This window comes from Saccostrea echinata, unplaced genomic scaffold (genome assembly GCF_033153115.1).
Source record: "Saccostrea echinata isolate AGI-Se365-2 ecotype Australia unplaced genomic scaffold, CSIRO_AGI_Sech_v1 ptg000054l, whole genome shotgun sequence".
Lineage (NCBI taxonomy): Eukaryota > Metazoa > Mollusca > Bivalvia > Ostreida > Ostreidae > Saccostrea > Saccostrea echinata.
In genome coordinates, this window is record NW_026889803.1 from 30,885,001 (window position 1) to 30,900,462 (window position 15,462).

The 15,462-nt window shown below is 33.9% G+C and overlaps 1 protein-coding gene across 2 annotated transcripts; it reads right to left on the bottom strand.

The window, feature by feature from the left end:
* Positions 1-4,761: 4,761 nt before the first annotated feature.
* LOC133205825 (oxidative stress-induced growth inhibitor 1-like) lies at positions 4,762-15,462 on the bottom strand. 2 transcript variants are annotated; one of them, XM_061341708.1, is made up of 6 exons: positions 15,373-15,462; positions 9,463-9,593; positions 9,099-9,235; positions 8,212-8,403; positions 7,767-7,858; positions 4,762-6,932 (listed from the first exon to the last, which is right to left on the bottom strand). In XM_061341708.1, the coding sequence occupies exons 2-6, from the start codon at positions 9,506-9,508 to the stop codon at positions 5,945-5,947; spliced, it is 1,455 nt and encodes a 484-aa protein (XP_061197692.1). In that variant the 5' UTR covers positions 9,509-9,593; positions 15,373-15,462; the 3' UTR covers positions 4,762-5,944. The 2 variants fall into 2 exon arrangements, with proteins under 2 accessions (XP_061197692.1, XP_061197693.1); XM_061341709.1 differs by lacking the exons at positions 9,463-9,593; positions 15,373-15,462 and having other exon boundaries at positions 8,212-8,450.

Below are 15,462 nucleotides of genomic sequence, written 5' to 3' on the forward strand. Positions count from 1 at the left end.
AAATCTGTAAAAAATCTTCTTCTCAAGAACAGCAAAGCCATGATCGGTCATATTTACATGGAAGAATCCTCAGATAGTGTACATTCAAGTTTGTTCAAATCATGACCCCCGGGGTTGGGTGGGGCCGCAATAGGCGATCAAAGTTTTACATAATAATATATAGGAAAAACTTTTAAAAATCTTCTTCTCAAGAACAGCAAAGCCATGATTGGTCATATTTATATGGTAGCATCTTCAGGTAGACTACCTGAAGTGTAGATTCAAGTTTGTTCAGATCATGACCCCAGTGGATCGGGTGGGGCCACAATTGGCGATCAAAGTTTAACATAGTAAAAATCTTTAAAAAAAAAAACCTATTTCTTAAGAACAGCAAAGCCATGATTGGTCATATTTATATGGAAGCATTCTTAGATAGTGTAGATTCAAGTTTGTTCAAACATGACCCCTAGAGGTCGGGTGGGGCCACAATGGGTGATCAAAGTTTTACATAGGAATACATAGGAAAAATCTTTAAAAATCTTCTACTCAAGAACAGCCATGATTGGTCATATTTAAATGGAATCATCCTCGGGTAATGTAGATTCATTTGTTCAATTCATCCCCCCCCCAAACCACTTTTGTATTTAAACTTTTCAACCTTTCAAGACTAAACTGATTTCTGCTTTTTCCTAGCCATAGTGCTCAGGTGAGCGATATGGCCCCTGGGCCTCTTGTTAATGTTGCAACATCGGGGGAATATATGTTTCTTGCACATTTCTTGTTCAAAAACTTATTAAGTACTCGGCAGATAGTGAGCTCATCAGGAAGAAGTCATCATAAATTACTTAACAAGAGGCCCATGAGCCACATGGCTCATCTGAACACATGGCTAGGTAAAAGCACAAATCAGTTCCGTATTGAAAAGTTTACATATGGGGGGGGGGGGGGGGGGGAGGGCTTGAATTTTAAACTACTTGAGGATGCTTCAATATCAATATGTACATGGCTTTGCTGTTCTTGAGCAGATTATTCCATTTGGAAAAATTTGATCCCCCATTGTGGCCCCTCCCTACCCCGGGGGTCATCATTTGAACAAACTTGAATCTACACTACCTGAGGATGCTTCCATATCAGTATGACTAATCATGGCATTGTTATTCTTGAGAAGATTTTCCCCTATATTTCTATGTAAAACTTTGATCCCCCATTATGGCCCCTCCCTACCCCGGGGGTCATCATTTGAAAAAAATTAAATCTACACTACCTGACAATGCTACCATATCAATATGAATTATAATGGCTTTGCTGTTCTTGAGCAGAAGATTTTTTCCTATATATTCCTATGTAAAACTTTGATCCCCCATTGTGACCCCACCCTACCCCTGGGGGTCATCTTTTGAACAAATCTGAAATCTACACCAGGTAAAGAAGGTTTCCTATAATTTTCAACTTTTTTAGCCCAGTGGATCTTGAGAAGATGATTGTTTTAAATCATGCAACCAAATTTTCACTCATTTCTGAATTCTCCCCTTGAATGAGGGCATGGCCCCTCGTTTGAACAAACTTGAATTCCCTTTACCCAAGGATGCTTTGTGGCAGTTTTGGTTTAAATGGCCCAGTGGTTCTGGAGAAAAAGTTGAAAATTTGAAAAGTTTACAGACGGATGGACAGATGGATGGATTGATCTACAGATAAAATGTGATCAGAAAAGCTCACTTGAGCTTTCAGCTCAGGTGAGCTAAAAACCATGATGCACCATCCCTGAAAATCAATCAATCAATTGACATTTAAAGTTTGATAATTTTTGTTGGGGCCCCACAATGTATAAGATATCATTCAAATATGATTTGATTATGTATAGCCATAAAATTCCAAAATTAGGTCACAGTGACCTACTTCTGGGTAACTGACTTATCATGTTATTTGTATATTACATGTACATTGTTCCAGTACTTTACCCCATATTCTAATAAAACTTGGTTAAAACTTGTTTATAGAATTCTATTCAACAGAGATGCATGTAGATGCATTTTCAGTCATTTAAAGAATTTCTAATTATGTCTAATGATTAAAAATTATCTTGTTGAAAATTACTCAAGTTTTTCAACCAGTGTAGAATGCTGTTCAAATTAATTAAAAATTCAAGGTACCATATTATGAGTGATCAATATGGGGAAGGAAGGGAATTTACTCAATTTCCATAACTGATGAAACAGGAAGGAATTTTATACTAGATGTTTCATATTCAACTTTCCCGATACTTAGGATTTTTTTTTCTTCTTAGTATAAATGTATCAATTAAGTACCAGTATGGTATTACAAAACAAAACCTTGATTATGGTCACAAGTGGTTAAGAAATAGTCAGTTTAACTGAACCTTGAGGTGGAATATGCTATACCAAGATTTTATTTGATGAATCTTTTAAGAAATCTCTTTTGAAATCCAGTTTCAGCATGGAAAGATTGATATTAGTTCTTAATCATTTTATATGAATTTTTTTGTATTGTTTAAAAAAAAAGTTAAAATTGTTTTATGTGCAAATATTAAAGATGCTATAATACTAGTACATGTATAGAGTTTAAAATTTGCTGTTAATAAATGCACAGTACAATTATAAATATTAATCTAAAGAAATAGTTGGTTACTGTTCTTGAAATCTTCATTTTTACATGTTTAATGTTCAATTATACTGAGATGATCATTTCAAACTCAGATGCAGTATAATAACTGCAACTCTTTTAACTTAAGCTAATTTAATCCTCAAAGTAGCTTTTGATGTGTCGTGGAAATTTATTTTGACAAAAAATATATTGCCTTGGTATTTTTATCTGATGAGGAATTTTCAGCAAATCTCCTTTTAATTAGCAAAAATATTATTTACTTTGCTAGGCATTGAATTGAATGCTTACATATAGCTTATTTACAGGTATTTGTAGAAATAAGGTCAAAACATGTGGATACTTGATAAACACAGTAAATAATAATACTTCGATTCATGAATCTGCTTCAGAAATGCTAAATGAGGCTAGGAAAATTAGCAGCAGAGCATTTAGCTCAAATTGGAGAAAATAAGCTTGAAAAACAGGAAGAAGCAGTCATTCAATGATTATCAATATTAAATTAATCTACAGTGAATTGAGTTCACTACTTTGTGTGATTCAGTACATGTATTTCTATATACTGTAATGTGTGATTCAGTACATGTATTTCTATCTACTGTAATGTCACCTTGTGTAAAAAAGGTTTTCGCAATAATGTGTACAAATGAACAAAAATATTATGATTTTGTATATATTTATCAGATAAAATTAAGTGGACTGTCACGCTTTCATGTTTTCACATCATGTGGGTGTGCTTCTCAGGTCCAATATTAATAATGTATAATCACTTTTAGATACTTGCATAGCTTAAACTGTATCCTGTTTACACAGTTTGAACATGTTAATATTACATGTTTTGCTATTTTACCTACAAACGTTTTCCATTTAATTTATGAATGTTAAAAATAGTCTTTTACATCTATTAAAGCTTGAAATGTAGGTGGAATGTAAATTAAAATTCTTTTAAAATGTGGTTTTTTTTGACATTCTTTTAAATGCTTTTAAATACACATATAGTTCTCTTAAAATCTTTTTTTCAGCAAGTTCATTCTCCAGTGAATTTTTTTTCACTTGATATTATCATACACTTCAAATTAAAGGAGAAATTGTGTTGATGTCTCAACATCATTTTGGTAAACACAAGAGATGAACACAAAAGGCCCATGGGCCCTTAATACAGTCATCTGGATATTTCCTTGCCAAGATTTTCAAAGGTGCAATGTATTTCTAATGAATGACAAAGTCCCTCCCACCTAGGGAACATGAAGTAGAGGGTGTCTGCTTATTACAATCTTGCAAACAGTTTGTCTGATAGATGTCCATGAGTCAAGTAAATGATAGTAAAACTGATCTTTTTTCAAAATATGATAGATTTAGCCCCACCCTATGACCTGATCCTTTGACCCAGGGGGCACAAATCTGGCAGAGAGCTTGCTGTTCATTATTATCATGCAAGCAGTTTGCATTCTAGTTGTCCAGGCCCCAAGACCATAAACTGAGAACAGACCTAAGTCAAAATTTCAAATCAATATTACTTTTGAAATAATTTTGATAATGAAACAAAATTTTCATCAGATGTTCAAACTAAAATATTATACTCATCTGCAAATTTTTAAGTGCATATGTTAAATAAAATGCAAGATATTCAAAATCGAAATTTTGACTTTGAAATTTTGACTGAGTCTGTTCTCAGTTTAATATGGTTTCCAGGCCAGGAGTAAAGATGATTTTTGACGATTGCCCAGATTTTCAAGGTGTTGCTCCAAGTCCTTAGGCCCCATTAGAGGAGGGCCATGAAATTCAAAATTTTTATTCCCCTTCATCCACAGATGCTTATACATATGAAAACTGGTTGAATTTGGTTTAGAAATTACATAGAAGAAACTGAAAATCCATAACATACCTACTTCACGACAGGTGGAAATACAGTCAAACCTTGTTATCTCGAACTAGATGGGAACAAGATTAAACTCCGAGAGATTGGAGGATTCAAAATAACCAAAAAAAAATATCTGGACTGATCGGCATTTGAAATGATCTCATTTCAAAATCTCCCTGATATTCAAGATATTGGTGTTCGAGATAAAAAAGTTCAACTATAGATAGCAACAGGTCATCTGAGTAACTAGGGTGCCCTAAAAAACTACAGGGGGCATCTGCAAAGTTCAAATAAATGATAAATTTTATCAGTTTTCAACAATTTATTTTTTTAATATCAATCAATAAATCAGAAAAAATGTGTGTATTTTGTGACATATCATTTATCTTTTTTATGACTTGTATGACTGCCAAGACAGTACATTCTTGTTCATTTGTATACTGAATGTATGCTCTAATGATCCAAGAATTTTTCATCTGCAAAGCTTGCATTTTAATATATTCCTCACTCCTTAGTCCTAAACTACCACCAAACATTATTTTTACAAAATTGCTATTTATATATATGGGTTCGAAGTCCCCATGTAGAAAAAAAAAGTGTCGCTGAATTCCAGTAAATCTAGTACAGTCAAGCCATATTAATCAGGATGCATACAATCCAGACGCTTCACATTTCTAACAAAATCTGTGGGCAATGGAACACATTTACATTAAATTTATATCTACCAGTAATAAATGGAACAATGAATCCTCCATTAATTTGGACCATTTCCTGAGGAGCATAAGCATCCAGACTAATTGAGGCCCAACTGTATTTATTTAAGGTCTGACGATATGTTGCTCAAATATCTGTTTTTGTATTTCTTCATAATATACAACAAATTAATCATAATTATCATTGTCTTCTGATTTTTAAGCTGTTTTTAAATGTCTTAGTAGATAAGATACCATAAAAATTGTGACATTGGCAATGCTAATGATTTCGAATAGGATTATAGAATAAATAGCATCCTCCAGTATCTTGCTCAAATACCTGATAAGGTACCTTAATTTTCTTGAGGAAACTTGTTAAAATATCAATACTTCAATGACAAATTCTTGGAAAAAATTATATATTATTGAGGAACGTGTCATCTGACCTTAAGGTCATATGCACCAATAAAACTTTTCAAATACAATACTCAGAAGACATATTTTTACAGTAGCATAAGAAAACATTTTAAAAACTGTTAAAATTTCATATCAGAACTTTTCAAATGCCCACATTTACAGTTAACACTATAGAAACACAAAAGGAAGACATCTTTTTTCTTTTTAAAAATTCTAAACTTTTTAATATAAAAAATTGTAACAAAAAACAGATCAGTCAGTTGAGGTATATAAGGCCCAGATCCCTGTTAGTAAACAGAAAGATCTGATATTAAAATAAGTTAAAAATGTGGTTATCACAACCTAACATCACAGCTATTGCACTTGAGGATCTTAACTATTGTGCATGTTTATTTTTTATGCGCAACAAATGATTACTTATGCCTAAAGAGCCCCCCATCCCAAAGCGAACAAAATTATCCCCCACCAATGGTCCCATTGAGTAAAGTCCACTTTCTGCAAAACACTGGTAAGAAAATGGGTCCACATGAATTGGATTGTGCTTGCTGTCGATGGCACAGCGTGGTACGACACCGAGATTTCTGCCATCGTATGGAAGAAATGATAAGTCTGGACATGCTCCGATCAGAATAGCTACGCAGAAGGCATCCAGAGATACAATGTCTCCTCCGGAAGTTGTCTGTATCAGAACATGGTTGTCCTCTTTCAGTTCCACCAATGAGTGGTTTGGGTATGGTTTGTACAGGGGATTGATGGTTTTGCCTTTCATCATAGAATGGATGTTGTGATATTCTGGATAGATAGCTGCCGGCAATTTTTTAAAAATAAGTTGAGAGTCATTAGCTCCTCGTCGAAAAACGTGAACTACTGGGCGTTTCATCTTGAGGGCCATGATGATGGCATCTGCTGCACTAAGTCCAGCTCCAACGATGACGACAGGGTCCTGGGATTTCTTCTTTCGGTTGTGAGATAAAACATGTTCAACCTCTTGTAGAGAATGATAAACATATGGTAAGTTTTCACCATGAATACAGAGTTTGTTTGGGACATCAAAGGTTCCTGTTGCAATTACAACATTTGGGGTGCAATAACAGAACTCTTCTCTATCTTGGTCACCGTCTCCATGGAAATGATAACCTCTGACCTCCCAGAGGAAGGAGTGGTTTTTGTTTCTACATTTGCATGGCTCCACCTCTCCACTCTCTGAATCCACACCTTTATTGCTATGGTACTTCTTCTGTACCGATGTAACTACATGTTGGTCCCTGAAATATGGCCCCAGTCCTCGTTTTTCCACAAAATCACTGTAGTACTTTCTAACGTCTGCAATTGTTGCTCTACCATTATGAGCATGGTTTTCATCTCTGCAAAATTGGTGAACAATTATTATCATTTAAGCATTTTTTATTGAGTAAAACATTTATAAAGATAACATATATTCAGAGAGCCCGTTTATCTTTTCTGCAGGGAAAAGAAATACTGAAGTTCTAGGAAGTGAAAAGCAAACAAGTGCTTGACCTTGTTTCCTGATAACCTATATTTCTGACTTGGATAACATGTTCACCCACTAAAAATTGGTTTTTGGAAAGAGCAAGCATTTCTATGAGACTGTGTAGTTAGTTTAAAACATTTTTTTATATCAAGGAAGTAAAAATGTTTAGATTTTTTTACTACATGTTTTGGTACTAATTTGGAAAATTGATGGAAAATTGTTCAGCACAGGTTAAGATTATTACATTTGTAATTAGGAATATCTCCAATAATAAAACCCTATGCTTGCCATCAATAACCATAAAACTAAAATGCATTAAGTTTTAAACAAATTTAAAATGGTTACATCTTCCAGACATCAAACCATTGATAACATTTGTCTACCTCAGTCAGTCTGTTCAACATATGTGCAGTTAATCTTTGAAATAAGGGTTCAAAGTTAAAAATCACTTGGCTTGATATATAGAATACCTTGATAAGTTAAAAAAGCCCTTTTATACTGTTACAGAAGCTTTCAGAAATCATTAATATTTCAACCTATGTTGGACCTGCACGGTCATATTTTGATTAAGAAAATTAATAAAATTTTAAAATAATGTTAAAATGATTAAATACAGATAGTGCCTCCACATTATGTATTTTGTCAACTCTTCCAAGTTACTTCAGAAATAAATGTAGATTGCTGAAAATAATATCCATAGAATTACCTGTGGTGCGAATGTTGCCATTCTCTGAAATTCAGAGTGGGGAGCTCCATCCAATTTGCAAAACTCAATGTTTGCATGGCTCCATCCATATTCTAAATGAAAAAGAATTCTCATTTATCAAACATATTGACTTCAAAATAAAATAAAGGCAAATGAAACCAGTGATGATTCTACATTATTTTTCATACAAATAATACAGTTGAACTTTTTTATCTTGAACACTGATATCTCAAATACCAGGGAATAGAAGTGAATTGGCAGTTCCAACAACTTTTTCCTTAAGTTTTTTACCCTTGTTATCTTGAATCCCAGTCCCAACAACTTTTTTTCTATATGTTTTTTACCCTGGTTGTCATGAACCCTTGGATATCTTGACGTTTAATCATGGTCCCATCCAGTTCTAGATAACAAGGTTTGACTGTATATAAACACATATTGACTCTACCTGCCATGCTCCACCAGCTTTGCCTTTCCCCAAAACCAAATGATCTACAGCATGTTCTTTTTCAAACTTCCATTCCAACAGGGATGGGTTGTCTACCCCTAGGTCAGCATCTGGCCTGCGGAGGGCGTCAAACAGAAGAGCCACTGGGTTGGGAGAACGGCCTTCAAGTCCCTCCGACAAGAAGGACAAATCCTGCATATCGTGACATCAGCAAATTAGTACATGAAAATTTAACGATGCTGGAAGAGAGAATATTGAACAAAGGACATTAATAAGAGATTAACACACATAGTTGAGCAATAAAAGAATTGTCTAAATGATATAGAGTATATATTTTACAAAGATATAAAAAATTGATTTTAAGGAGTAGAATACAAGATACAGGTTTCTACAAAAGTTAAAGCCTTTTGTATTTATGACACGTATCATACAATGTATTGACTTATTGACCTGTACATATTGACGGCGCACACACAAACATCCTAGCTCTGAGCCATCAACAATTTATTGACACAAGAATTTCACAATTTACATTTACGGTACATTCTACTGGGAAATAAAAACTAGTAACTTTTCAAGTCTAGATAATTAAGGTCATATCATTTAGCTCAGTTTCCCATCCAATCAACATTTTCAATGCTATTGTATAAAAAAAATTATCAGTGAAAATTATCTTGAACATGCTTGCAGGCTGTGCTTGTGAGAGCTAGTTTGTTGGTAAATACCTATTAGTAAGACATGTTCTGTACTTGAATGCACCCTTTAACACCTTCTCATTCCTTCTCAGTTTGTTACAAGGATATGTCAACAACTTCCCATGCTCCCATCTCTAATATTTTTTTTTAGCCACAAAGCATGTGTTTTCAATGACTTTTTTTATTCAATACCTGCTCTACAATGGATTTCTTTGGGTTCATCTTTTGGAGTTTTTCGTTAAGGTACACGTTGGAGTGAGTACCTCCTGCAAAATATGGCCGATACCCTGACAGGAAGACCGACAGACTGATCGCTGAGGGGCCATTTCCTGTTGATTATAAACATGATTAATCAGACACTTTAACATTATGCAATTTATATGATATTTATAAGTAGAATTTGAGTACTTGTCCATGGTGTTAAAAATATTTGATGTTTCGTCTGTGTTGAAAATTTTAAATTTAATGTCTTTTACACAGGTCACATGGGGTTAAAAAAAATGGCTGTTGTATCACATAAAACTAATAAGAATCTATATACTGAATTAAGTCTTACCAACAATGATGACCTCTTTGTAAGTGGAGCAGGCATTAGATGGCATTATGTCTTTGGAATGAGGCCTACACGATGTATATCTTAGCAGCCAACACACTCCATTCTAACACACAGTCCGAGTCCAAATGGAACTAAACAGAAAATTGCAAAAAAAATTTAAAAACCAAACCAAAACATTCAAGTAAATAAGTGGAGCTTAAACCAGGCTTTGTGCAAGTTGCATAAAAGACAATAGTTATAACCCCCCCTCCAAAAATTTTTTAAAGGTACACATGCATTATATAATGAAATAGCTACACAGGTGCAAGAATAAAATATCTGAAAAAATATCTTATTTCAAAATTTATTTATAATTGCAAAAAATAGAGGTCTCTTAACTACAATATTAAATATTTGTAAAAATTAGATATGCTTCTTAATGCTATTCGTTAATCATTGATTTCTTTTTTTCAAAATACCGTAATTTTCTTCAGACAAAATTTCCATTACTATTTGGAAAACATATATTCTGATGAAGTCTCAGACCTGTAACTCACTTGACACTGATGCTGTATCCTTGCACATTCATAAATGATTATAACATGTGCTTCATTGAGCTGATTATACTTGAATGCATATGAATTAAATGACCGGTACTACATGTACAACTTATATATCCCGTTAAGTTATGACATAATCCACCTATCATGGACACAATGCATGGACAACCTTTTAAATATTACAATAAATACCACATTCATCAAGGTACTATTGACATGTTCCAAATTTTGACAGACCACTGGGCAAAATTAGATCACACACACACACATATAAACTGTTTTAAATACCTCGGCCCTAGAACTATGGATATTTTAAATACAGTTATCGTGAGTGCTTGTTCCAAATCTTAACTTCTAATTAATACCATTCTCTGTTTACTTGCAGTTTCAAAATTTCTCCATTTAATTGTGCAAGATTTCAACGTTCTTTATATCGATTGTTAAACGTTTCATAAATCAGGTTACTGGTACATATAAAAATCATTTCTATGCAAACAACACAACAAACAATAGACTAATTAGCTCGATTCATGGGAAAAAAAGAAAAGAGCATTAAGGGCTGTTTTATTTGTAAAAGTACTTAATAACTGTTGTTGAATAGTTAATCATTTCAAATTCAGAGGTTGTATCCATGGATTTTACCAGCTAAACTGGACCAGCTATTTTTAAAACTGAATTCTTTGAAGCTATCTATGGTTGTATTTAGAGAGACAGCCCCCCCCCCCCCCTTTTATCCTCTGAATTAAAAGGGCCTTTTGAAAAACATCTTTGGCCTCTTGCACAATATTTTCCTCCAAGGGTTAACAAGATTAGTATGAACCCCCCTCCCAACACCCTTATGAAAGATATCCCCCCTTGCAGAATTTTGGATTGTGTTCATTGAGTAGATGTATATTGATATGTGTACACCCAGCTCCATTGAAAAACCTTAGCCAAAAGCTATCTGCAATCCATTACCTTATTGATTTTAGCAGTATATATATGATGATTCTCGTCCCTGATGAAAATAGTCAACAATCAATTATACATTACACAAGTACTCACACAATTGTTAAAAATTACAAGTGCTACTTTTCTAGCAATGAAAATTTTAAGCAAGTGCATAAATTACATGAAACCCATTTCTGTTTTTAAATCATGAAATGTAGATTCCAGAACAAGTACTAGTAAGCAGAAAATTGGAGAGTTTTAAGACCCCCCCCCCCCCTTCCAACAAATCACTTGCCATGCAAAACCAAAAAACAAAACAACAAACAACACACACTTTTATCAATCAGCTTTAGGTTTACCTGTGATCTAACCACTATGAGAAGTTCAATTTGGTATTAAAATGACAGTTCTACAAGTATGTCAGTCATAAAAGTACTGTGACGGAAGGGAGAAAATGCAATGGATCAGAGCAGGATTCGAACTTGGGCACCTCCTTAACTCTAGAAAAGTGCTGTACCAACTGAGGTGTCTGGCTACCAGTCAAGAAACCTCCCTGATTACCTCATTCTTCCCTCCTTCAAATGTTTTGCCCCTGAGGATACCAACCCTGGGCCAAGGCTTAGATCCATTTTTCCACCTGTACCTCAAGGGGCATGACAAAGAACCAATTGTAAAACTAAAAGGAATTAAGGGAGAGAATGTACAGCTCAGGACAAGGATTTGAAAATAAGCCTCCTGTGCTTTAGAAAGTTGCTCTACCAACTGAGCTTTTTGGTCAGTGACTGATCCATATTTCCTTCAACATCTTCATCCCCAGCAGTTTTATTACCTGATCTCCCAGGGCAGAGCAAAGAATCAAATAAACAGAAATAGAAAATGTCTCAGACCAGAGTTCAAATCCAGGCCTCCTGAAATCTAGGCAGGTGTTTTATCAGTTGATCAAGCTACACATATTCATTCGGCCAACCAAGAACAAATCCATCTGACTTCCACAATGCTAAACAATACAGATATAATGTATTGCTTTCCTTAAACATGGTACACACTGCATACATGTATTCATCTTCACTAACCAAGTGTCCAATTCCTTTACCCAGATGAGGGTAAACCTATTGTACACTTGGCTATCGAAAATCAAGATGCATGTATTTTGAACAGAATGCAATTATAAGTATTCGACATAAATTTTCAGTGAACTTTTTTCAGAACACTACACTATTTTTAATTTAAAAAACTTGAAAAGATATAATTATTTAGCATTAAAAAAAGAAATTGTATCATTTGTCTTTCATACTGAAAAAAAATAAAGATCTATACAAGTTATGTTAAAATTTTTGTAATAAGAACATATATATTTTTTTTTTTCAAAATACTCTTAGACTAAGAGAAAGAAAAAAAAAAGCTGTCCCAACTAAATCTGACTACAAACAAAAATACAAATGCACCCCCCCCCCCCCCCCCAAGTTAACTTTGCAGTTTTGTTACTTACAGCTGGAGCAAATCAGTGTTGAGTTGAAGGTTTTTTGGAAAGAGTGGGGAAAAAATCTTGAATTTCTTCTCCTTTTAAAGGCATGTACGTTGAAACTATATAAAGGTGTTTGTCAATCAATAAGTGGGCCCACCCCCTACACAGGTTGTAACAACAGAGCCTTGACTTGGGGGACCTTCGGCCACATGGTCATTCATTCTCGTCATGACTGAGGAATTTCTCAAAACATGACCCATAGTTGCACCTCAACACTTTCTCTCCTTTAAAATATATGAATTTCTGATCAATGTATGTAATAATATAATTTATATCTCTAGAGCTAATAAGTTTATCGATGTCCCGGCTGGCTGCATAAATGCGGGTCACTTTTAACTGTCGTTTAAAGATAAAATTAATCATGGTTTACTGAATTCTTGGAGTAAAAGTTTTAAACGTAGTTTTAAATTCATATTCAGTGTGGGAATATTTTATCAACACCTCATTTGATCTAATTTATTTAAAATTGAAGGGGTTTTTTTGTACACATGAAATAAGAAAGTGACTGTGTTTCACTGCTAATCTATATGTGTAGGTGAATATGATGGCTAATTGACTTTTGATAATAAAACACTCGAAAACTAGACATTATCTAGGTAGACATTAAATGGAATGCTATTGTTAGAGTCAAAGCTGAAGTTTTTTTTATGATTGCAACCCATGATCTTTCATCTTTGAGGGCATAAAAAATGTAATCTTGCAATTGAAGAGGTTGGAATTCAAATATACAGCACTATTAAATAATGATTAAAAATCATTTTCAGTAAATATACCTTTTAAAATTTTAATATATTATCTTAAGCATGTTAAGATATAAAACAAACTTTAAATTAAGATTTTACATCTTTTTATATGATAATTAACTTATAACTGAAATTATTTTCAGCAAGCATAAAAAAACACATCAACTTCTTGAAATGCAAACTTAAATTGTGTTGAAAGTAATAGATTTTAAATTCTTTAACTAAATTACATAATCTTTTGTGCAATTCATGCACATATTTATCTCCCACTTTTTGACCTGTCAAAGTTACAATTTTACCCCGTAGATAAGAAAAATACTGCTGAATAATAGAGATACACAGGTACCCTAAAGTACGGTAAGAATGGAAAATAGAGCAGTTTGCTGAATCATAGTGACAAACGTTTTCTACAAAAGATGGAACTCACTGCACCTCAAGACCAAAAGAGACAGTCATCTATACCTATTTTGAGAAGCATCTTAGGAATGCTAGCTTTAGATATTTGCCGCATTTTATGTTTAATTGAGGAGTTTTATACTGGATGAATGAAAGCCACCTCCAAAGATGATATTTCTAAAACCTTCATAAAAGAAGAAAAAAAGTAAGAAATCCCTCAAGGACCATAATCCTACCTGCGTCACAGGGTGCTATTTTACGACTTAACAGGATTTGACACTATTCACGATGACATGTAAAATATTATGATAACTTCTGCTATTGGGTGCTGAGGTGGTCAGTGGTTATCACCAGGGGCGATCAGCGACCCCTCAATTAATTCATCACTTCAGCTTTATTTTTTTTTTTTTCAGAAAAAAGTGTGAATTTCACTTTTACACTGAAATTTTTGCTACAGTATAAATGTGAACTTACCCCCCCCCCCCCCGAACAAAATCAGTTTAAAAGGTCAACAGGTGGTGTTTCGTCATCAGGTACATTTTATTTATCATGTTTGTAGTTAGCACTCTTTGTTTACTGAATATTCACAAAATAATTTTTAAGAAACTTTTAAAATTCACAAAAGCAATAGAAATGATATAATTTTACATTCATTAAAATAATTGTCCAGTAAGTATCTATTCTGTTTTGAAATATCTCTCCCTATATATTTTAGCCTATAGCCAATATGTGATATTATACACTTATCCACTGGCTGTGAGTGGGATAGCTCTTTTATCAAACCCGCGACAGGAACTATTCCCCAAGGGCTTGCCCGAGGGGAATAGTTCCTGTCAAGGGTTTGATGAAAGAGCTATCCCACTCACAGCCAGTGGATAAGCGTTTTATTATACTGATGTATATCATAATTTCTGAGGGTTGGATTTACCTGATACTACAGTTCTATAGTAAAAACATGAAAAAAAATTATAAAAGTCTTGAACAAGTATCTGGAATAAGATAACACTGCTAGAATGAGCTGAAATCCTGATGACGTCACAATGCTACTGAAGTCAGGATGACATCATAAGTCTATAGATTGATTACAGGAAATCAAAATTGGCGGCAAAAATTGCATGAAAATTTTCCGAGGGGTGGATAGCAAAAACTATACCCCGGGGTATAGCTTTGCTATGTGTGGAAATTTTTAGACTATAAAGATAGTTATTTTACCTTCTTAACTTTATATAGGAAACATTTTAACAGAAGTATAATAAATAATGTTATGTCCCAATTTGTCGTCAATTATCTTACCTTATTTGCAGTTTGCATAATTTTTTCTAACCTCACAATAAACCTGCTGTGCGTTATGCAGTGTAAATGAAAAATGAAGTGCGGGGTAAACAAGACAATTTAAGTGCGTATGATGCATAATGGGATGGTGCATTAACATTAAACGTAATTTTTTTAAAAAAATGTAATGAAGCCTCACTAATATTAGGTCTAAGTATACACCTAATAAAATCTATGGCAGAGTTATCTTTTCGTGAAAGATTAAGACATGACAATATTTAATCTCATTATGTCATACTATATAATTCATGCACAACCGTGAAGTTCCAACAATGATTTTAATGATATCATAATATTCTTCAATCTGATTTTTTTTTTTACCTGATTAAGTTCATGAGTTTGATTGCATTACTATTTAAGCTTCGCCGGTATACGGGCAGCATCACTCTTCTTGCTCCAAAATACATTTACCGTCTTAATATAATCTGCATGTGCACAGTCTTACCTTTCCGTGATTTAGTTCCTCGTATGAACACGTGTGTGTCGTCCACGCGCAATGGGCACCGAGTGAACGCGTCACTAAGGTCCCTTTAAC

Bases quoted from the DNA above. Each gene is read 5' to 3' on its own strand.
- LOC133205825 (XM_061341708.1), bottom strand. From the start codon at position 9,508: ATGCCATCTAATGCCTGCTCCACTTACAAAGAGGTCATCATTGTTG. The intron at 9,236-9,462 runs GTAAGACTTAAT...TATAATCAACAG, and splicing joins CAAAGAGGTCATCATTGTTG to GAAATGGCCCCTCAGCGATC. The intron at 6,933-7,766 runs GTAATTCTATGG...CCAATTTTGCAG, and splicing joins TGGCAACATTCGCACCACAG to AGATGAAAACCATGCTCATA.